This window comes from Platalea leucorodia (assembly GCF_965183815.1).
Source record: "Platalea leucorodia genome assembly, chromosome: 2".
In the NCBI taxonomy this organism is placed as follows: Eukaryota; Metazoa; Chordata; class Aves; order Pelecaniformes; family Threskiornithidae; genus Platalea; species Platalea leucorodia.
The window spans coordinates 43,869,388-43,892,430 of NC_138824.1; the positions used below are offsets into that span (position 1 = coordinate 43,869,388).

General features: G+C 35.4%; 1 protein-coding gene across 3 annotated transcripts in view; it reads right to left on the reverse strand.

The window, feature by feature from the left end:
* Nucleotides 1-23,043, reverse strand: part of DACH1 (dachshund family transcription factor 1) — a gene marked incomplete at its 5' end in the record, with an annotated part of 365,795 nt that overhangs the window by 95,158 nt on the left and 247,594 nt on the right. Inside the window, 4 exons of one of the 3 annotated variants that reach the window (XM_082334176.1) lie at nucleotides 6,339-6,473; nucleotides 8,765-8,900; nucleotides 21,893-22,065; nucleotides 22,601-22,756. In XM_082334176.1, the coding sequence (XP_082190302.1) occupies nucleotides 6,339-6,473; nucleotides 8,765-8,900; nucleotides 21,893-22,065; nucleotides 22,601-22,756 (600 nt within the window). Of the gene's footprint in view, nucleotides 1-6,338; nucleotides 6,477-8,764; nucleotides 8,901-21,892; nucleotides 22,066-22,600; nucleotides 22,757-23,043 lie in introns of all 3 variants that reach the window. The other 2 variants (XM_082334175.1, XM_082334174.1) reach the window with 2 other exon arrangements.

The following is a 23,043-nucleotide window of genomic DNA, read 5'->3' on the forward strand; positions in this document are numbered from 1 at the left end:
TATCAATTACCATTACATCTTCTGTTTAACAGTTCATTAGAAAAACGAAAATGAGCACACAAACTATTTCAAAGAGGTTGTTAGCTCCCCTCCCCTCTATATGTAATAAAGACCATCAAAGACTATAAAGACCATTCTAAGGTCTACTGCATGAAGGACACATAATGACCATTGAAAAGAAAGACAAAAAAAAAAAAGGAAACAAAAGAAAAAAGTATCTTTTGGGAACTGTTTGGGGCACAAGGCACAGAAGAATTGTACATGCAGAGTTGTTTCAATAGAATGAGAATACATCAGATCTTTTGTGCACATGTAACTCATTTGAGCCTATTCAGAAAGTCAGATATGTCCAAGATGCATTTGAGTCACTGTAAATATAAAATAGCCAATGTGCAATTGGGCTGCGATGAGTCCTATTTGCCTGGGATGTTTTGGACCTGATGCACATACATCCATCGAGTGAACACTGTACACCAAATCTCTCAAATTGTGTCAAAACTACTACTGCTACGCTAGCAGAATAAAGGTTCCTAGTAGCAAACAAGTCTGCAGAAGTGCCTCCTTGGAGGATGGCTTAGAGAGAGTCTCTAGAAATACTCTTATTCGATATTTTGCTAAAAAAAACTTTCAGAAGTTTGTACTACCTTTACACTGCTTCCTGCATACACATACTATTCAAATCCTACTCAATAAAATGAAAGGCTTCTGTGTTTTCTATGCAACAAAAATAGATGTTTTCTGGCTTCTTAGTAAATAACGACCCATTAAGAAAAAACTTGCAATTTCAATTTTCACCTTTGTAGTCCATTAACTGTAATAGCTTTTAATGTACTTTAAGCATTCTTGAGCCTCTTGGGCTGAGTGAAAAGACACACCAACAGCCAGAGTGCTGAAAGGTTATTTTGGTGATACCGGCTTTCTCGAACCTTTCATTTAGTGGATCTTTATATTATCTGTCATAGGTTACAAATTTGACTACTATCTCTTTAGGGTTTGAGAAGTATTTAAAGCTCAAATCAAGACCACTTTCACAATGTGCTAGATGGTGTATAAATACATAGCCTGAACTCAGTATCTTAAGGAATTACAAACTAATATATTAAGATTTAACAGGTAACATTTAAGAAGTGAAGTGAGAATGTAGACCTGAAACATGTTAACTGTAAATATATTTGCATATAGATACCCATCAGGGTCTGTTTATATTCTTCTTGTTACATTAAAATGATTGCATTTTAATTCATACAATAAAATGATTGCATTTTAATTCAGTAAAATAAACATATTATATAAGTATCTCTGTGTATGTATGCATACAAAAATGAAAATGAACAGATAAAGTATGTTTACATAAGCAGCTGGACAGCAGAACTGTGAATGAAAATTCCTCTCTATGTCAACTGGTAACGACTCTCTTTAAAAAAGGGCTTTCCCAGAGAACTAACTAAAATCATAATACAGACCAGAAACAGAATTTAAGCAAAGTTCTGGATCATTTGTTTGCTGACTTTGCTAGAGAACAGCTCAGGTAGAAGAGAATCTTTGTCGATGCTAAAACTTCCCTTGAGTCTTTCATATTTATAAAAATATACTCATATGTGTTTCTGTATTTATTAAGGTGAATGAGCATGTTTGATATATATTTACACTATGTATATATTATAAAAGAATTTACTGCTGGTAATGCAGAATGAATATCTAACTATATAGGATGACATATTTATCATTAGTTCCCTTTTTGATGCATGACTGCTAATGGGAAAATACAATTCCAGTTGTAAGTAAGTTTGGAATATTTAAATTATTTTCCATTTTGCACTAAGGATATTTTGGAATTTTAATATTCTATTTTATAAGATATTAGCCTGAGGTCTAAGATTACTCACATCTCTACAGGGGGACATAAAATAAAAACAGAGAGAAAGACTGGAACTTTTTAACATGTGGATTTGACAAAGTTATACCTTAATTGCTGCTATCATAGTAGTCAAGAAGCAGCTATTGTTGATTATCTGAAAATTACTTAAGAAATTTCCATTAATATCATGGTTTAAAAGCTCTTCTGAAAAAAATAGTTTAGCTTCTTTTGTGAACATGGTGAATATTTTATATTTTGTTATAGAAAACAGCATGCACATTTTCAACAAGAGAGTGTCCTTCCCATAACACCTCAAATAACATATTCAATTTAAAATGTAAGCATGACATTCAGGCTTCATTTGCTGTTGGTGTCAATCTAAAAAAATATAAATTGATGCAGACAGAAAATTCTAATCTGATGCCCTAGGGCCAGATCCAATAAAACACTTAAGCATCTAAATTTGGTGTTAAAGCAACTAACTTTAGTTGTTTGTCCCCCAGAAGGGGATCTTTGGCTGAAGTGAGCTGGGTCTTACATTCCTATGCAGTGTATACGGTGGGTATTGCTAGACAGGTACCAGTTAAGAGGTGCTATGTTAACATTACCCAAATCAGGTACTGCAAATTCAAATCTAATGAAGTTAACAAGTAAAACTATAGTCTGTATAAAGTCAACAGAAAATCATATGCAGCTATCTGGAGCTAGTAAATAGAGAGACTCTGGCAATAGGACTGAGCTATAAATTCCACCTCGCAGATCCCATATGACCAGAGTCTGGGTCATAAGGGCAAAGGGATGATGGTAAAATATACTTCCCTCTTTTACACAAAGCATAGTGATTAAGGATACTGCCCAGGAAATGTGTCACAAGTTCAATTCTCTCTTATGTCTACAAGGAATCAGGATTCACATCTCCAAAGGGGGTGTGTTTAACTTTCAAGCCATTGATTATTTTGAACTCTTTTTTTTAAACACTTCAGAACAATGAGCAAGAAGAGGATCAGGATTCAGCAGTCTAGTCCTTAGGTTCTCCGCTAGGTTCCTCCTTCCTATGCTATTTCCAGATTTAACAGACAACATCACTGAAGACCTGAATTCAGTATTCCGCCCCATAAAAAACATCAAAAATACACTTCTTGCAACTTCACACTGGGAGATTTGCGGGACCTCAGATAATAGCTGAGCAGGATAAGTGATAAAATATACCTCACCAAAATTGAGGGACTATCTAGAGTAAACTCTTTGAGTCATAGAAACTTTACCTGAAAAGACTCAGAGCCTTAATTTTAATGTAAAAAACTGAATGGATCTTTTCTAATATGACTCCTATACTTCACGTAAGTCCTTCTTGTGAAATCTGACCTAATAAAACCAAATGTGCATCATCAAATAGTCCATAATTACAGGTTACAAAATTAGATACTTGGTTTTGATAATGGCTGTCAAGTACTTGAACTAACATTGTGTACCTGAACTTACCTCCCTCTTCCCAGGATCATTTGCAGTTCTACAGCCCGCTTTCAGTAAAATCGGAAAATCTGCTACCCTCTAATAAGGAAAAAATCCTGGAAATCTAGAGTAATTGACTTCTCTGGTCATACAGTGTGGGGCAGAAGTGCTCTGCAGTGTCCCCTGCGGTCCTCCCTAGTCCAGACTAGGAACCTGGCTGGACCACAACATAACCCATAGCAAATCTATGTTTTCTTCTCATGGAACCCAAGGAGTGGGTGGAACTTCAGATGTGCACGTTGGGTCTTGCCCCAACATGAAGCTAGGACCTGGCCAAGTTGCACATCTGGAGTCAGCAGCTGGAAAACGTTCTCAACACCCACGGTTTACACGTAGGCTTTGAGAACAGAAACTCTTCCTGTTTTCCCACAACAAATATTAACACAGAGCCTGATGGAAACTTTCCAGTTTTAATAGGCAGCAAATAATATCCATAGTACCTAATTTGACTCTTGGTGGGATACTGAAAACCTGACTCCAATGGAAGGTGAAGTCACTCGAGGCTGCGCACACCAGGACCTGAGAACAGATTTTGAAGACAGTCTAAAGGCAAATAAAAAAACCCCAAACAAAATTGCACAAGAGATTTACTGGTAGCTTAAACTATCCCAGTAAAATAAACTCATTTTTGCCACTAATAATAATTCTGGTTGAATTTTGAATAGAAATGCATATGATCTTCGAAAGACTGAATACCCTCAAACTGTTATTCAGTTTGCAAGTGCCAATGAACTGTTTCTAAATATATTACACTATGTTGCATGGACCGGGTAAATTAGCTCCTTTGTTTTATGTTTGTAACAGATAAATGGTATTTTCTCTCCTGTATCCAACTCATAGATCAGGTCAGACAAATGATTCACCCCTCTGACATGTGCTAAGTCTTTTCAAAATTTGGTATGTTGATCAGTTGCCTCTGTTATAACTTTGTTCCCCCTTTAAATTCTCTGTTGACTGTAAATAAATTTCCCCTGATCTCAGATCACTTGAGAGATTTTTGGTCTTTTCATTTTTTTAATGGAAGAGGAGACAAGAAAAGACTGAGCCTTCTTTACCAGGCAGGATTTCCCAGGTTCTCCCAGGTTCAACTAAAAGCCATTTTAGTTGAACAAAAGCAGCTTAGAAGAAAACACAATAATGTCTAAATGCTTCATGGTACTTATTCAGAATTTCTGTCTTCCTCTCTTACTTTTGCTTTTGCATCAGATGATGAAGGTGATGGGGTTTCCACAATAAGAGTACCACCACCTACTGTGTTTGTTTGCGTTTTTAAATATGGTTGCATTCTGGCTGTTTTGCAGTGGTATGCAACAGTTGTTTGGAAATCTGATTGCAAGCTCACAGTGACAGAAGTAGATAATTACTATCTCCACAAATATCTATAAGTGAAATCACTTGTTTTAATACAGATTAGATTAGTATTAAAGTTACAAGATTGGTATGAGAGACATGATAAATGTAGTCATGACAGAAAACAATTTTTAATTTAGTATACCCTATCAATCTAGATAGCCCATGAATATTTACCATTAATTCAGTAGGCTGGAACAGAGGGGGAAAAAAAGAAAAAAATAGAAGGTTTGACCTAAACAAGGACTGAGGAAAAAAGAGAATTCTCAGCAGTTTTACTGAGAATAGATCTTGCAAAAACGTGAACTGGCAACAGATTGGAAAACACATTTGGGGTACCATTATAAACAAAGCCTTTAAAAAACCTGAATGACATGCAAAAATAGCAATTCTTAATATGTACTTCTCTTTGCAGGATTTACCAGTCTGATTGCACTTAAATTAGTAACTTCAAAGGCTGAAATAAAATCATTTATAGATATTCAAAACAAAGCTATTTGATCACATCATACTTCACAGCAGGGATACAATTTGCAGGGGCTGAGTGAGGGCACAGTATAAGCTGAAACAGGTTGTGCGTGCAATGAACCAAACTAAATGGTTTATATAAAAGAAATGTTGTTTCCATTAATTTTTCTGGTAATCCTATTAAAAATGCCACCTGTCCAGAATAGAATTGTCCAGATTTTAATTCTTTTTCATATCTCAGTGTTCAAACACAAGACAGAGAAGGTATCATCTTATGTCTATTAAAATATGGCACAAATGTCTTATTCTGAAACCTTCATTACTGCACTAGTTTCTCCAGCTCTGTTTCAATGTCTGGCTATTATACCTTTTACTTTTCCTCTCATTGTGCTCAAAGAACTTATTTTTCTGATAAGCCCTAAGAATATTTTTTCGATGGATATGTCATATTTCTAACCTCTCTTTAACCAAAGTGTTTCTAATCTATAATATTTAAAATCCACATATATTAAGTAAATATAACATGAAATGCACCTTTCAAAATTGCACCACCGCCCCTCCAAAATCCCTTGTAACAACCCTGAACAGGAACTTAACTTTGAATACCAACAGAGATGAAATGGTGTCATAATCAGCATAAGTGCATGTGGACTATTCACCTAGATCAAACACGTTGGTCATATACTCAATTAAATTTAAATCCCATTATATAATGTGTACCAGCCTCATTTTATGCAATTCCCTAATTTAATGGCTTGGTATTAGCCTTTTTCCTTTTTGCACACATGGACTAATTTTCACGGTGCTCAGTCCCTTTGGGAAGTAGGTCATTAAAGTCAACTGGATGGAGACAGAAACTTAATACCTAAACAGTGTTGTAGAAGGGTCAGAGACACAATAGTAATGTAAAACTGTTTTTCACTCATCCTTCTTTGTAATATTTATGAAATTCCTCCCTCATATAAATATTGTTCATTAATCTCAAGGACCACAAAGTAGAAGAATCAAGAAAGCTATCATCCTGTTATAATTTAATATGTGAAACAAAAAAAAATCCTAATTAAAAAAAAATCACAATTATAAGACTATTTAGCTGTTGAGACAATACTTGTTTTACACTGAAACAGTAGAATCATAATATTCATATTACCTTTCTCAATGTGTATTCTTTTTGTCTCATGTCCCACGTCATGACCAGCCAGATCACCCTCCTTAGGTCCAGGCAGGACATTAGGTGACAAACCCATCAGCATTTGGTTCATAGATAGCCCATTCTGATGGACAGCTGCTAGACACAAGCGCAGGCAGAAAGAAAATCAGCTGTCATATTAACAATACACTTTTGTACTTATTTTATATAGTCTTCCTCTTAATTATACAAGAATTCTAACAATCACAAAGTTACTTAATTAGCGCTATCAGTATCCACACAGCGGGAGAGTTTCTTCCTGTTACTTCTGGTTTAAAACAATTCATTTAAAAAAGAAGAGTTCAGTATCTTTGGACAAAGCTGGATATTTGCAAACGTTTTCTTGTTTACTTAACAAGAACTGAAAAAATGAAGCAAACCAGAAAAGCATAGAAGGTTCTGTGTGAGATACTTACAGATTTTTTTCAGTTCTAGTTAGTTGTACAAAAACTCTTGTATATTAGCATTCCCAATATGCAGTCCCTAACTTCCTTACATTAAGCATTGTGGCCTTCCAGGTCATAAAGACCGGTTTTCAAAATATACAGTGCAACAGCAGAATTGCTTATTTGCTCATCAGATAGCTTGAAAAGCTCTTTCCAACAGTTCTCAAACAGACCTTCATGAGTCTCAAACATAACTCAGAAAGCCATATAAGGTAGTTTATATCCCTATGCTTTTACCTTGAAAAATTGTATTTGCAAGAGGCTTATGCCATTTTCAGTAAAGCATTTTTTCATATGTAACCCATATTTCTGTAGTAGTCATCTTACTCTTGCTGGCACCACGAAAGCATATACTTAAGAAGCAGGTGTGATGTTAACAAATCAGATAGGAGAGAAAAGAGTCATTTTATAAACAAATAAGTTACTGAAGTGATTCAGTATTTAAAGAACTCTGGTGTGTTCACATTGGAAGAAACAATGTGCAAAGGTCCCACTCCTCTCTGCTGGTAAGTAAGCAGAGTAAGCTGAACAGTACCATTTCTTTAAAAAAAAAGTGTCATTCCTTAGCAAAAACAATATCTCTCAATTTAATTTAATTTACTTTTTTATTTAGAGAACAATGGAAAAGCTCTTCAATGGTTGTAAAAAAACATACTATTCAATCAATTAAAAAAAATTAAAAGTCCAGGGTTGTGAGGGTTTTTTTCCAGAACTTTACTTATGAACTCGGTGGTGGGTTGACCCTGGCTTGATGCCAGGTGCCCACCAAAGCTGCTCTATCACTCCTCCTCCTCAACTGGACAGGGGAGAGAAAATATAACGAAATGTTCGTGGGTCAAGCCTGGGGAAACAGCCAGGTCACGGTATATGGGATGCCAGTTTAATCTGCACTCTGAATCGTCCAAGTGATAAGAAAACAGAATTTTCAGCTTGTCATGCTCAGGCCTTGTTTCTTTGGTAAGTCATTTTTCATCACATATTAATGAAAGAACTTTCATCTGAAGGTCAATGAAGAGTCAGCTTCCTGAGTCTGTAGAGAGCCTGAAAGGAAGCAGTCTAAAAGACACATGTGCTGCATCTAGTCAACACGACTACGTATTTCATATAGCTATTTCATGGCCTTCTACCTGCATGCCAAATCCTCCAGTTTCATCTACTGACAAATACCACTGTGGAAATATGCCTTAAAAGCACAAAAACCTGCAACGGAGCAATAATAAAAGGAATGGACAAGTGTAATATGAATTTAAGTAAATATCCATAAAATAATCTCTGTTTAAAACCTTAACTTCCAGGCTGTTGCACTGGAATACCATAGAATTCAGGGTCTTTGCCATGTAATGTACAAGGCTCCTGTACATGGAGCCTTGATAGAAATGGTATCGCTTTGAGACACCATGGTTTATTTTCACTCTGCCCCTTGTGAGTTATGAGGTGGTAATACTCTCTGTACCATATTTCTCACCACTACAAATTTTTATATTTAAAAAATTCATAAAGTACAGACATTTTTAATTGATTTAACCTAATTCTTCTCTTTACCAAGCAATTCTACCATGTAAAATGTTGCTTATGAAGTCAGATTCAATCTAGAAATCAAACCAGAGTAACCAGATTAAATAAAACTCAATTTCTTTAAAAAATGTTTACACTATATGTCCAGTTCTAAAACTAATCTAGCAAATTGCTTCCCGTCTGCAATTCTGTATTTCATAGCTCATATCTTTATGTTTAATATGACATGATGGCAGTTTATATCAGTACCCATTAATGTAGCATCAGATATTATGATACTGTAAACTGGGGAACAGATAGTTATTGCAGCTGAACTTCTGAACATGATACATACGAGATCTATTTAAGACGAGGGCATTTTGATTAGAAAAACCAGCTGCACCTAATCAAATTTAAAGTGGTGACAAGGAGAAGAATGTGACCTACGGATTCTGTCTGAAGAGCTCTCAGTCCGTGCAGGAGAGCTGGACACACTGCTGCTTCGATGAGAGGATGGATGGCTGCCAGGTCTTCGGCCCTCTTCAAGAGAAGGAGCAGGAGAAGGGCTGTCTGGAACACGTTCCTAGACCCCACAAAAAATAATTGCAAAAAAAGGCAATGTTAAACTAAACCTCTGTTTCCAAACTTCACTTCCCTAAACTGTATCTCCCTCCTAAATTACAACCTCTTTTTTTCTTCTGTTGAGGTGTTCAGGATTTGCAGAGTATTCTCAAAGGTACCTTGACAATTTTAGGACACTATACCTTACATTTTAGTATGCAATGTGAGCACTGCTCATCCTGTCAGGCTTTTAAACTGCCTTCTGGACCACTTATAAAAGTAAGGGTTTTGTTTTGCTTTTGTTGTTTTTTTTTTCTCCTCTCACTTCTATCAGCATGCTGTTGAATTGGAAATACACATTTTGGCTTATAGATTTTAGCCTTACGGGATGAGGAACGACATACTTTTGTAAATAAATACAGACCAGACACTGTTGTTTTAGCTTATGCTGAACCTTACTCCACATTTTAATTTCAAAGGGGCTTCTTGAGCAATGAGATCTTATGGATCATAAAGAAAATATAATCTCCCTATTAAACCTATACCAGTAACATGGCTGATGAAAGTCCAACTGACTCTTTATACTATGGAGCACAAACCTGGAATGAACCACTCTTTTTGGAAGAGTGTGGCCATATCACATCACTACTTCAAAATGGGGGAAAACGCCCATTTATGTTTTTCTATCCAGGGGAAAGCCTTGCATGGTAGCCAGGAGGAGGTATGATGTACTTCAGGATGTTCCTTGACTTTGAAAATCAGAGCATGAGGACTGTGATGGTTTGAACTGCACTTCTGCTATGTGAGAACCGTCAGTATGTAGCAGGTAGGTATATCTGATATTTACACAGAACTTTGACAGAAACCATAAACAAAGGGAGTGGAGTGCAGAATAGTCCTTTCTAGAAAATTATCTATCTTTCCCTGCAGTTTCCTTTTTATTGCTAATAGCTCCCAAGACTCTATGTCATAGCTAAAATATGTGTGAGTTAGGTTGGTTTGGTTGAATAGTGATAAAAATAAATAGTTCCTATAAGGGAAATCTATTGGAGAGACTGAAAATATTAAATGGGTTCTTTTGGTTGTTGGTGTTTTTTTTCCCTTTGATAATTGAAATCCTGACTCCTAATGAAAAAAACAACCAACCCAAACCAACAAAAAACCAAACAACGGCATACATTCAACTCGCTAAAAGCTTTCGATAACGAAATAATACAATTAGCATCTGTTAAATAACACATATGAAAACTTGCTGCTGCAAATGCCTAGAAGTTTTCCTGAAAAGAGCATCATGTTCCTCACACAGCAAATTGCTTTTGCAGCAGTCAATATTTTTCATGCACAGTAGCTAGATGAATATTTATTTCTCTGAATGCATTCCTATGAAACTTAGCAATATGACCATCTATAGTAATCAATAGATTTGTTCCAGATAAGCTTCATAATAAATATTTGCTAAATTTGAGATCTGGATTGCAAAGGGATTCAATAGGCCTATTGATGGAGTGGGAGAAGACCTTTCAGAGCAATGTTTCAAGACATTTAAGTGGATTCCACTTTAATAGTCTCAGGTTTTTAAGTCAAAAACATTGATGAGAATAGTTTAACTGCATCATAGCTCTAGGCTTATTATGACTTTGATTGTGTTTATATGTCCATGAACTGGGTATTCAAGAGGAGGATTATAATGCAGATGTTTTCAGAATGTAGAAGATTTATTTCTTTAGATTTAGGAGGATTTAAGCATGCACAGCGTACAGATTTGGTATAAATTGGAACACGGTATATTTAATCATTCATTTAATATATAATTTCACTGTTTGGCATACAATGTATTGTTCTTAGAAGGGTTTCATTAAAATGAAATCCAGTGAGCACATAAGATTTGAATACAGAGCTGCAGAGTAAATTAATTTATTTAAACAGCTTAATTTGTTTATCCTATTTATTTATGTGTGCTTTTACAGCACGTATTATGAGATGGAGAGAGCAAAAGGAATGCACAGGACAACAAAATATAATTACTGCACAAACAAAACAGATAATGAGTTTTACTCACATATAATACAACATAGCAGACAAAATCTATGAGAAAACTATATATACTGGCTTTATCAATTCATTTGTAAAACACCCTTTAACCCCAACAAAACATGGGATTGAACTATGCAGAAATGAAAAATAAATTAATTTAATACCTTAACTCATTTTTTTACATCCTTGCTTCATAATTCCACAATCAATAATATAGTCTATAGCAATTTTTTGTCTTTATCAAAACTAGCTGCAACTTACTAATAATAAATGGAAATGCTACTAATAATAAATTGAAATACTCTGTAGCTCTAAAAAGTCATAGTGATAAACTAATGGTACTGGAATATCAATATAAACTGTCTTCCTTATTAGAGATTTTGTGTGGAAAAGATGGATTTTGTCTGGTAAAATATTAACTTTACATTTAGACTTCACTTTAAAGTTTTTCAAAAAAGGAAATGTGCAAAAATGTGTTCAGTAAATAACTCAGATGATCAGAGCTATTTTGCAACTTCTGCAAATGCCACTTTTGTACAAGTAAGTCTACATGACACAGCAAAGAAACAGAATTTACTGCATTATAATCCTGGCAATAGAAATCACCTAGGACACTGTCCACTGTCCAGTATTTTTCCTAAAACTTGTCTACTCCAGGACAAACTTAATTCCACTTAAGATATCTCTAGAGAATCTGGTGTTGGGTTGTACTGTAATTAGGCTCGTCTCCCAACAAACAAACAAATAAATAAATAAATAAATAAAATCTGAGTGACTTCACTTTGCTAAAATTAAGTATGAGGAAGAAACTGTGTAGGGTTCAGTTTGAAATCAACAAATCTGAATATAAGTACCTAAATGCAGTTTTGACACATGAGCTAGAGATGAAACTTCAGACACACCTGTATCTAGGATGCTACATGAAGGGGCCCATCTTGAAGGTAAGTTGTCTCCCATTTCAGTCAACTGAGATATAGACAATAAAGTCAATGGAGCCTCCTCCAAAACCAGATACCTACAGCTCAATTCAGCTGCTCACATTTGAGACATTTGAGCCACTGATGGGTTTTGAGATGTCCACACCAGGTTGACGGACAGGACCTATAAAAGACCTGCTGCCTTCTGGAGTGGCAGCAGGATGCCAAAACCACTATCCTTGTACTTACTGGCTGATGAGCTGAATAGCTCCCAAAGTCTATTGACAATATTCACTAGAAAACAAGAAATTATTTATCACTTGTAAAACATAACCCTCACTAGCTACCTTTTTTCTCCATTTTTTGCTTCCCTATTTGTTTCTACAGGTACTCACAAGTAAAAAGTAGTCTGAACAATTTAGGGCATATGTAGCAATTTAACATATGGTCAACCAGCTTTTCAAAATTGGTAAGACTCTCAATTAGGCATCAGAACTGGAGGCTGTACTAAGCAATGGACAACACTCTCAAAGGGCTAAATTTGAAGCATTCCTTATCTTGGTGCTCTTTACAATCTGATCCAAATCATGAATCCTAAGCATTTAAGAATCTGACATTTAACTCCTCCAAAAATGCTCCTACCATATATGAAACTTTCACTTTAGGGAGCTGCAATGCCCTTTCCTGTACTTTTACTCCACTGACATTAGAAGTTACACACCCTCACTATCAAGTCCATTTCATAAATAACAGAATTGTTCCTGTGACATTAGGCTTTTTTTTTTTTTTATCTTGTAAAGAACAGGTAAAAGATTTTAGCTATTGGAGATTTTAACTTGGGAGATTGAAGTTGTCTCTAGAATTAGAAACCACTCCAATTTTCTTCCAGAATACCACAACATAGCACTGTCTCAGTCTCTCCAAGTAAGACAGAAGAGTGTTGATCTACTTACCAACATTTTTCTACATTTTTCAAACAGCTCTTTGCATAGATGCAAAGACCATACTGTAAGATCTCATTCCAAAAGTTCCTTTTAAGTAACTTCCTATTAAGATTTATTTTAATATATCAGTAATGGTATCCAGAAAACCATAAATACTTTCTTCCCTGTATCATATGTCTTTTTCTTCTTACCAGGTCACAAAGGTAGTTATTCGATATTAATCTCTTTTTTTGTCTCTCTTCTTTCTGCTCCAGCAGCATGTTTTCATTGTTTGAAAAGTGCCTCATTACCAAAAGTCTTCCTCAAAAATATATCAAAATGCAAAGTTGATGGAGTTCAGCTGTTGGTCCCTATATCACTATCGAAGGGAAGACATTTCAGGTAATATGTGTAGGATTAATCCTTCTGCTCCTACAAAGACAGACAAGGAAGTGATATCTTCTAGGTTCTCACTACCTCAGTCTTTCCACAAACACTCCTTATTTGCCATTCCTGTTCCTTAGTGACAAAATTCCAGAATCTTTCTGACAAAGTTTGAATAGACCTACTTCCAATAACCAACCGGTTTTGCATGCACAGCCTTCCTCTCCTGCATATCTCTCCTACAGGTATTTTCAATCTCAGCTTTTCCCTTTGTTCTAGTTTGCTTCTCTGTAAGACTCATCTCTTGGGCTTAGTCATCCTTTAATTTTAGTCATGGACTGAGCTCTAGACATGGCACTAAGTATAACTGTAGAAGTATATCACTTTTAAAACTATTCAGCCGTCTTGATGCTCTTCAGTGTTGAACAAATTCCTTTAAGGACGTTTGTGCTTTAAGTCATTGAAGTGCAGAGGATAAAATAACTTATTTTCAGCGTCATCTTTTTCAATAGCTTAGGTCACTTCATACTGGGGAAAGGATATATGACACACTGTTTCATACACTGTTAATTTAAAAAGAAAAATTAAAAAGCTTTTCATCAGGAATAGTTCTCCCTATAACTCCCTATTCCTCCCTTTCTGGGAAGGCACCTGGCTTCCAAGCCTTTTTGTGGTAAAATTATAATATCTTTCACAATGACCAAAACACAGACTTCTTACTCTTCAGTTCCTTACTGACCTACTTTGAACTTGTGTGAGAAGTATTCCAGGAATGGCTTTCTTGTAAAATGGCATAATTATTTGACATTGTATTAGCTGAATGAAAACAGGATATTTTGCTTTTACAGTTTCATTTTTCCTTCAGCTTTAGTCCAAAATGCTACGTTCCAAATCAACATTTAGTCCCAAGAATTACAAGATGAATTGGGCTAATAATTATTTCCAAACTTCCTCTATCACTACTATAAAATGTGTGTTATCAAGCTGACTGAATGCTATAAATTTTCATTTCTATTTCCGTATTTGCATACTATCACTAGCTTGCTAAAGATCTTGCTAACTTTCCACTGATGCACATGTCATCTTTCTCACCTTGTTCTTATAGACACGCTTCTAATCCCAATCACAATTCAGGACTTCAAATGTTCTGTGTTGTCATTAATTACACTATTATTTTAAATAGTGGATCTATTTCTTATAAAGAACATAATCCATGATATTTGCATAAGACTTTTTTTCTCTCTTTGTGAATATCTTGAACTCATTTATCTTTTGGACCACTTTAAGTTAATTTGATTTCTGTTTTACTTTTACCTCTGCAATTTTTCATTTCTACCTTGCTGTTCCCATCACAAGAATACTGATAACTGATAGCATAAAATGCAGAAAGAGATCAACAGACAAAAAGACTATGGATTTGCTTGATTTTTACTGCCTTGTTTACTATAGGATTATTGGGAATAGCAGCAGCAGTTAACTGACAGGAAGTCCAAACAGGAGACCCCCAAGTAATCCTTTAACAGTACTTCAACAACAGAGAACCAAATCCTTCAAAATCATGGGCAGTACATAAAGTCCAGTGACCTAGCCAGGAAGTGAGTTTCATAGGATCGGGCCATTACAGAGATTAAAAACAAGCAAGCAAACAAACAAATACATAAAAGTAGATGCCTATCAATAGAAGAAAGAGCCTGGCTGTACTGGCAAAACTAAAGCAGCATCCAAGGTGTTGACAGTTTGGAATCATGATGAATCAGGATCATTCCTGGAAGTGCCACGGGGCCTCATAGTACAGAATTCTGGATTTTGTGGATTCTCATAAAAATGTCCTGACAACTATTTTGGAGCGGCTTCTTTTTTTGTGTGCATCCTTTCAACTGAATTTATGAATTATATTTTGCCTTCTAAATGAATATTTGGTCTAACAAACAAAATATCCTTCTAAGGTATACAAAAACCCCCATGCAACATGAAAACATATAGACATGCAAAAAAACTCTTCAAATTGAATTAATAATTTCTTAATGGCACGTTGGACAGACTTTTCCTGGTTTTATTCTGTTTTTTCTCTCCTCTTTTGAAAATCTAGCCTTAATTAAAAAGCAACCATTCAAGCTTAAGAAGCACCACTAGGAATTCACCCCTCAAAGTCAATCCAAACCTTACATCCAGCCACAGTACAAATGTCTACATCTGAGCTCGTCACCCTAGGCTCATTTTTTACCCATACATTTCCGTTTCCAAGGTACAACTCACCTCACTCTAAAATAGCTATCTAAAATAGGTCCAATGAATTATGCCCTAGCAGACAACAAAAAGAGTCCCATCCCTTGTGCCTGGCCTCATGGCCATTTTGCATCAAGTTAATCTTACACCACATACATAGTTTCCTGTTACACATGTGAATATGCAAACTGCCAAACAGAAAAATTTGTACTACCTTCTCTGTGTCATGTGTTATCTGTAGATATCTATTTTACATGACACAAATTAATTCATATGACCATATGGCTGCTATTAGCTTCAAACTGCACCTCAGAAACATGCATATTAAAACAAATAATAGTATCCCATGTTATTAATAAAAAGACATTATTCTGAGTTACAACCTACCAAATATAGTTACCATCTTCTAAGCTCATTATAAAAAAACTGTATTAAAAGTTAAAATAAATAATTTTAATCATGTAGATAGAACTGATTAACGAGGTGGGACACAGTGTCCTCTAATGTAAAGATGATTAAGCCATAATAAAGGAGTTCACCTACACTTTGACCTAAGTTCTCATGCTAAAAGAAGAAACAGAAGTGTGCATATACATATTTATATTAACATAAATAAATAAAAAAAAAGTTATTCTAACCTGGAGATTTTCTCTGTTATGTGCAAGTTCATACAAATAGTTTTAAGATATGATATTTTCTGCAGTCATGATAAAAAGAAAATGAAATATTAATTTGGTTTATCATATACTTCAAACTTCATAGATATATCATAATTTTCATGTTTGCTTTCCCACTATGTAAAAGTAGATGTTTTAGGAGCTGATAGTCTTATTTTTATTCTAGAATATTTATTGTAGAGTGATTACTTTTTACTATTTAAATGTTTAATATTAAATCAAATCTCTCCTTGATCAAGAAAACTTGATCTTTCTTACTTCATGTATCGGTTAATGAGGAAATGAAACTAGTTCCCTTTCTGTAAAATGGGTATAACATACCCAGCTTCATAAGAATGGTGCAAATATGTATCTACCACTGTTTGCATAATACTTTTCCTGTAAGGCACAGAAGTGTCCATAGAAAACTTTTGCATTCAACACAGGAGTCAGGTAACATAAGTTAAATAAGACTGGGCCAGACACCGATTTAAAAAAATTCAGATATGGAATAACAACCATTCACTGAATGAGGTAGGGGTTCTGTGGAAAAATACAATATGTGATGGTGAAATTAAAATTGCACCGTACTATATGGATGGAACACTTCCTATGGCCCCTGTCTCTACAGGATGGTGTGCTAGCCAATTTTGAGAAATACTTTATCTAATCCTATAAAAAAGTCATCATTTCTGTAACTGGAAAATAAGTTATCAGTAAACTCTTTTACACTAAAACATCTTATGATGGCCAGTATCTTTTGGTATTAAAAGTCTGCACTAAACTCAAGGCTGCTCACACAGCAGTTACAGAAGACTTAAGCTGAAGCTTCTACAGTCCCTTTGCTGCTCACCCCCTCCATGAAGTGAACTTGCTCATTTTCCTCTTAGAGTCTGTTTCCTTTCAGGTCCACTCTCTGAACTTGCTCACCACCACTCTGACATGAGACATCTAAATGTACTCTGTTCTGTCATTTCTGTATGGCAGTGTCATATTTCTTCTCTTTGGCTATTATTTGGACTTTTTGGGAAAAATTATAGGCAAAAAATATAGGAACATTAAATTACATCAGTGGGAGCACACACATACTGCCAATGAAAAATGAAAAAGTGAATGAACGTTAAAATAAAATTTCATGTCAGAATAGGCCTATAAACAGTTATTAAAAAAAAAACAACTGTCAGCAGCTCCCTTGGTTAAATAAATTAATAGTAAATTTCTGCTATTGGATAACAGGAAGATATATATATATATAAACAAGTTATAAACAAGTATAGCACAACCAGTGCTGTGATATATTTAGAGAATTAGCAAAATTTAGTCTCACGTATTTAATATGCAGTGGAAAACTACTGTGCCACTGGTCACTCTTTCAGCTGGAGGTATTGGTTTCTTCTGCTTTATTCTTAATTCTTTCTGTAAGTATTAGTAACATTATATGGATAAAGTGCAATTTTTGATTCTGGCATGCTGCTCTGTTCTAGCTTTTACAATGTAGAATTATTTCAAATTGCTATCAATATGAGGTATGTCCTTTATATTTTCATATATCTTTCTGCTGAGTGAAAAAAATTGATGTAGTGAAACTGCTAACAAGCTGAGCCTTTGAAACCATGGGCAGGTGATGAAAGCCACCTCATGTCTAAAGCATCCCCAGGTCACAGCTGTCACACTCACTGCAATTCATTGCTGTCACAATCTGCTGTCCCTGCTTGTTGTTGCTCTCCTCTTATTCATCCAACTCATATATCTAAACATTCCATTACAAAAAGACATCTAATGTTCGTCTCATGTTCGAAAGGGCACAACACTCTTCTGAAATACAATTCTGAAGATTTTAGAGCTCAGAGTTCACTGCCAAATCTAAGGTGTTGCTTTGTAAGGCTTCCCTTGTAATTTTGTCTTTGTCTCATCTCCTGAACATAGCAGTATAAAATGTTTGGTTAGTACATGATCTCAGCTTTATTCCAACTTCTTATCATGAAGAAATGAAATATTGCCCAGTAATAGAAAGGCATTTGAAGCTTTGTGAGTTTAAAGATAACAGCGCTAACTGCGAACTCGGTGAATTGGAAGGAAAGGTCAGCAAGTCATCTGCGGTGGCACTGTTCACAAAGGCAATTCTTCCACCCAATGAACCAGGTTGTTTATAATCTGAAGACTCAGATTTTCTAAGACTTAATTTTGTTCTTTGTTACTTAATTGGATAAGGTTACCATTGATTTACTTTTCAGAGTGGAAATTTCTCACAGGTCTTCTAACTTTCAAGCAGAGTTCAAACTTGTAAACCATCTTGTACTCTAATTTCAAATCTACGCTGTCATTTCAGGTTACAACTATGAACTCCAAGATGAGTAATTCAGAAACTTTTCAAATCAACTTGTGGAAACTGTCACTGAGGAAAAACATTTAGAGTAAAATTAGGCTTAAAAAAATGAGCCAGAAGATAACAAAAACAAAACCAAAAAGTCTAAAAATGTAGCAGCAAGAAAAAAGGAAGATATGATTCTAATAACAAACAGTTTTGTGAAAGTGAACAACTGCACTATTTATCCATTCCTGTAAAAATAAAGGAAAAGGAGGTTTGACCTTCTCACTTACATCTGTTCTCCAAGATATTTATTTTGATTGTAGTATAAGTTATAATTCATAAACTTTACATTGCCAGTGCAAGGTTCAAAAAGTATGCTGATTAGAGAGCTTCCTGCTCAACAACTCAGTGCATATAATTCAATGGACACTAAAATCACAGCCTCTGACTGTGCCTAGTGAGGAAGAGGTAACTTGCCAGTGACTTTATGTCTATGATCATGGGAAGAAAATCCCCCTAACAATGACCTCATGCTTTTATGTTGCTGGGGTTTATATTTCAATCCTATTCAGTATTAAAAAATAGGAACACAGTTACTTGGCCGTGCTACCTCTATCCACATGACCATATTCATCTGCCATAGACTAAAACAGAGGACATAAATCTAGACATACATTGTACCACAAAGGGGCTGAAGGAAAGAGTAGGAAAGTCCTGCAAGAGTAAAAGTTCCTTAGCCCTTACAGTATTATTGAAATAACTATGTGCAGCAAGATCTTACACTTAGAAGTGAGTTTTGGATGGCAGATTAACACTTGTGTTTATGTATTTACCTGTAGTACAAATGTATTGTGGGCAATATGTCGCAAGCCTTGACTGAAGAAGTCATAACAGCACCTAGGTAGTGTCTCCATCAGGTTCTACCTAAATGTCCCAAAACTCTCACTTAACCGTGCAGACTTTAAATAATGTATATTTCACCCTTGAGTGAGCACACTTTTCTAAACAGAACTTAGGTTAATTTGGCCGTTTAAAAACACTTCATTGTAAATCCACATCTTTTTAATTTATGGTTATGTGCAAACCAGATGGGAAAACGAAACCTGGTTTATTAAATAACTTGTACAAGATGTTATGCCAGGAGCTGCGCAAAAGTTGGCAGCTATGATAAAGAATTTATTAGCATGAATAAGGGGTAGGTGAATTTTCAGAAATGACAGAGATAAATAGTGTAGATTATTAATACAAACAAATGCTTAAATAAGCAAGATTTTGAAAAAAAAAAAAAAAAAAGATTTTCCAGTTACAAAGTGCTGCTAAAATGTTTCAAACAGAGAATGAAAATTGCTAGCTACTTTCAAAATCTTCACCTAGATTATAATGAAGCTATCTTTCCAACTAGATGAGCTATGAGAATGAACTTGTTAAGAAGTTAAAGAACTCTGGGATAAGGAAAATTTTCAGGTACGGTGCTGCCTGTGGTTAAAATAATATACATAGCTACATGATGACAGTCTCCCTTTCAGAGTCCAATGCTTTTAAACCTACTAGACAGGTTCAGATCAGATGAGCCAGGAGTACTTCTCGGTTAAGTGCTTCCTGGGTCCAGCAACGTTCCCATTATCGGGTGAGATCTGTGAACACACCAGGACCTGCTTTCCACAAAAGAAAACCTTGTTTACATAGCCTAGGAGCTGTGTTGTACTTCAAATGCACTGATTTTGGTAACTGGAGACTAAGATCAGGGGTCACATTGGGGTATGTTCCTACAGACATATTTAAATGTAGTCCACAGTAACTTAGGCAACTTTAATAGCCAGAACTAGCTTGTAAATCAACTTTACAAGCTAGAAGTCAGCTTGTCAAAGATTAGAAACAGGTTACCAATGCTCATGAAGGTCAAATTCTGTACTCTTACATATGAAATCAAATAGCTCACAGAAAATGAAAGAAGGGAAAATAGTAGGAAAAATAGTGAAAACAAAGTTTTGCTGCCATAGTAATTCATACTTGTCAGGTGTCATTTAGCATGTGCTCCATCCCAATCTCAATTTTTTAGATACCTCTGTAATACCAGTGGTCACTGTATTAACAAATAAGAAAATAAATTTAGAATGAAATAGAGCACCAGGTATGTTCCAGAGAACTTTAGTGTCATGTAACTCTTACTAAATACTGCTCAAGTGAAAACAGAAAAACAAAGGTACAGCAATCGCCATGTAATCAACACTTAGTTAGCAACAAAGTGTTTATATTGCCAAGATATGGGCAAGATGGACATGAGGGGTGGAATCTAGCTTTGCTGACATAGCACCTAAAGAAAAAATTCTTCTCAAACCAATGTCTTAACTCCCCATGTTAGCAAAGGTAAGAAAGGGATGGCACTGAAGGCCTCCAAAGGAGATCCTATATTTAAAAGTGCAGGTACCTAAATTAGGTCACCAGACCATATTTTTCTAGGTCAATAGCAACATAGATTTGTTGACTTTTAACTGAATTGCTCTTTATGATTCTGGGCTTGTTAGGATAAAGAGGACAGGAGCATAAGCATTTTGAATGTCTTTATAAAGTCAGACCTCTTCACTCTGCTTAAATCATCATGAAACTTTAGCAACTCTTGATTTGAAGGTCCAAGAGATTTTAAGTTTACCCATTTTTTGTCAAAGGAATTGCACTAATGGACAGATTTCCACCATAGCCATAAAATATCAAATAACCTTGCCTTCACATGTCTATTTCTAACACATGAATGTTACATAAAAGCACAAAAGTACTTTCTGTATCTCATTTATTAGAACTAAAGAAAGATAACAGGTAAAATGTAGATATTGGAATAAATATCAAATCAAATTATAAATATCCAGTGATAAGGGAGAAATGCCTTTAAAATGAAAACAGATCATCTTCAGCCAGAAGGAGAGAAGACTCCGTGCCTCTGCTAAATACCTCTATAATCAGATTAGTTTAGTTACAGGAAGCAAACAAAACCTAAAAGGGGTAGACAATTTCAGATGTCAGATATTTTTTAGATATTCTACAATACTACAGTTCTGGCCTGCAGATTAGCGGGTCTGTTTTGTGCAACTTTATTCCATTCTGTTCTAGGATTTGGCAATTTAGGTTCTGCAGAGGTAAAGTATCAAGCCTTTCAGCCTTCTTCAGATAATTTGCAGCATTTCAGTTCAAATGCTTAGATTTAAAAGTTGGAAGAACAGTCTCTTCTAATTTAAGAAAGGAGTAATTTCTTCCTTGATATCTTGAGGAACATTGCCATTAGATTACAGACTATGAAATATGAGAAATCAGAAAGCCGTGTATTGTGTATGAAAATGCTTCAACTTGAGCAGTTTTAATACTGATTTAGAGAGGGAGAGGAAAACTGAGAAGATAACACTGGCCACCAGCAGCTTACTGTGTTCCCAGAACTACAACAGTTGGGTTTCTCATATATATTGACTTTATGACTTACCTCGTAACATCTGACACCTACCTATATTTACAAATTTATGACAATTGTGAGCGCGCTAGAACTTTTTTTTTTTTTTTTTTTTTAATATAGTTACCTTAATAACAGATGTCTCAACTCTGGATGGAGGACTCTGCACTTGTGCTGCTGCTGCCATGTTGGCAATGGTACTAAGGTGATTCATCTGGCTCATTGCCATCGTGACAGATGCTGGAGGTAGGCTCACGGGAATTAACGGGTGGGGCATCATCATAAAAGGAAGTTCCAATCCTGGTGGGGGAAAAAAAAAGGGAAATAGGTTTGTGCATCTTTTTAAAACATTATCTTTTTTTCTCCTGATGGACAATATTCAAGTGATGGATGACAAGATAGTTCACATTGCAGGACAAAGCAGCTATATGTCAGTTCTCTTCTGGGATATGCATGGGTAAATCACTAGCAACCATGGAGGGTTTCTAGCCACAAGGAGAGGCTATTAGACCTCTTAGTTTGTTCATATCAGTGTAATGTATGATAGCATTGCTAAGCAATGGTTGTTTATTATGTTTTTTAATATCTGCTGTAAGGTGCCTTAGCAATGCATTATTATGCCATTGATGCACAGGTTAGCAGTTATTTTAAGAATCAGTTTTATTGCATATATATTTATTCTTTATTGTCTCCGCTTCCCCTGCTTAATACTTTAAAGGAAGTATTCCAATATTCCCCACATCTTTGATTTTTCATAGCCTATTTATATATACACAAAATAAAGACCGGAATTGAAAAACTGCTGATGTTAGTGCTGAAAGATGTCAACCCGTACCATTTGGCAGAAGGTGGTTCTGTTGAAGAGGGTTGAGAGGATGGCTAACTGGAACATTATGCTGTCCAGGCAAGTTGGGGTGGTTAACAGAGGCCTGTGATCCTTGGGTGGGGGGAGACTGAAGTTTTTCTTTATCCCAAGAACCATCACTGCTGCCTGTGGGGAATGAATATATATTATTTGGATGAAGGAAGACTCCAAATTTTTAACGTCTGAATTTGCAAGCAAGGCCAGCAATCTAACCTTTTTTGCAAGTGGCATTTTATTTATTTATTTATTTATTTATTTATTTATTTATTTAATATGTGGGTTAGGGGAAGTACTTTTAGGGTTTTTTTCCACCCTCTGAAAAAAGATATGTAAGGATAACTTTTTAAAGTTAAGAGTTAGAACACAAACCTAAACGTATTATAGTTGTGCTCACTCACATGAAGTTTGTGTTT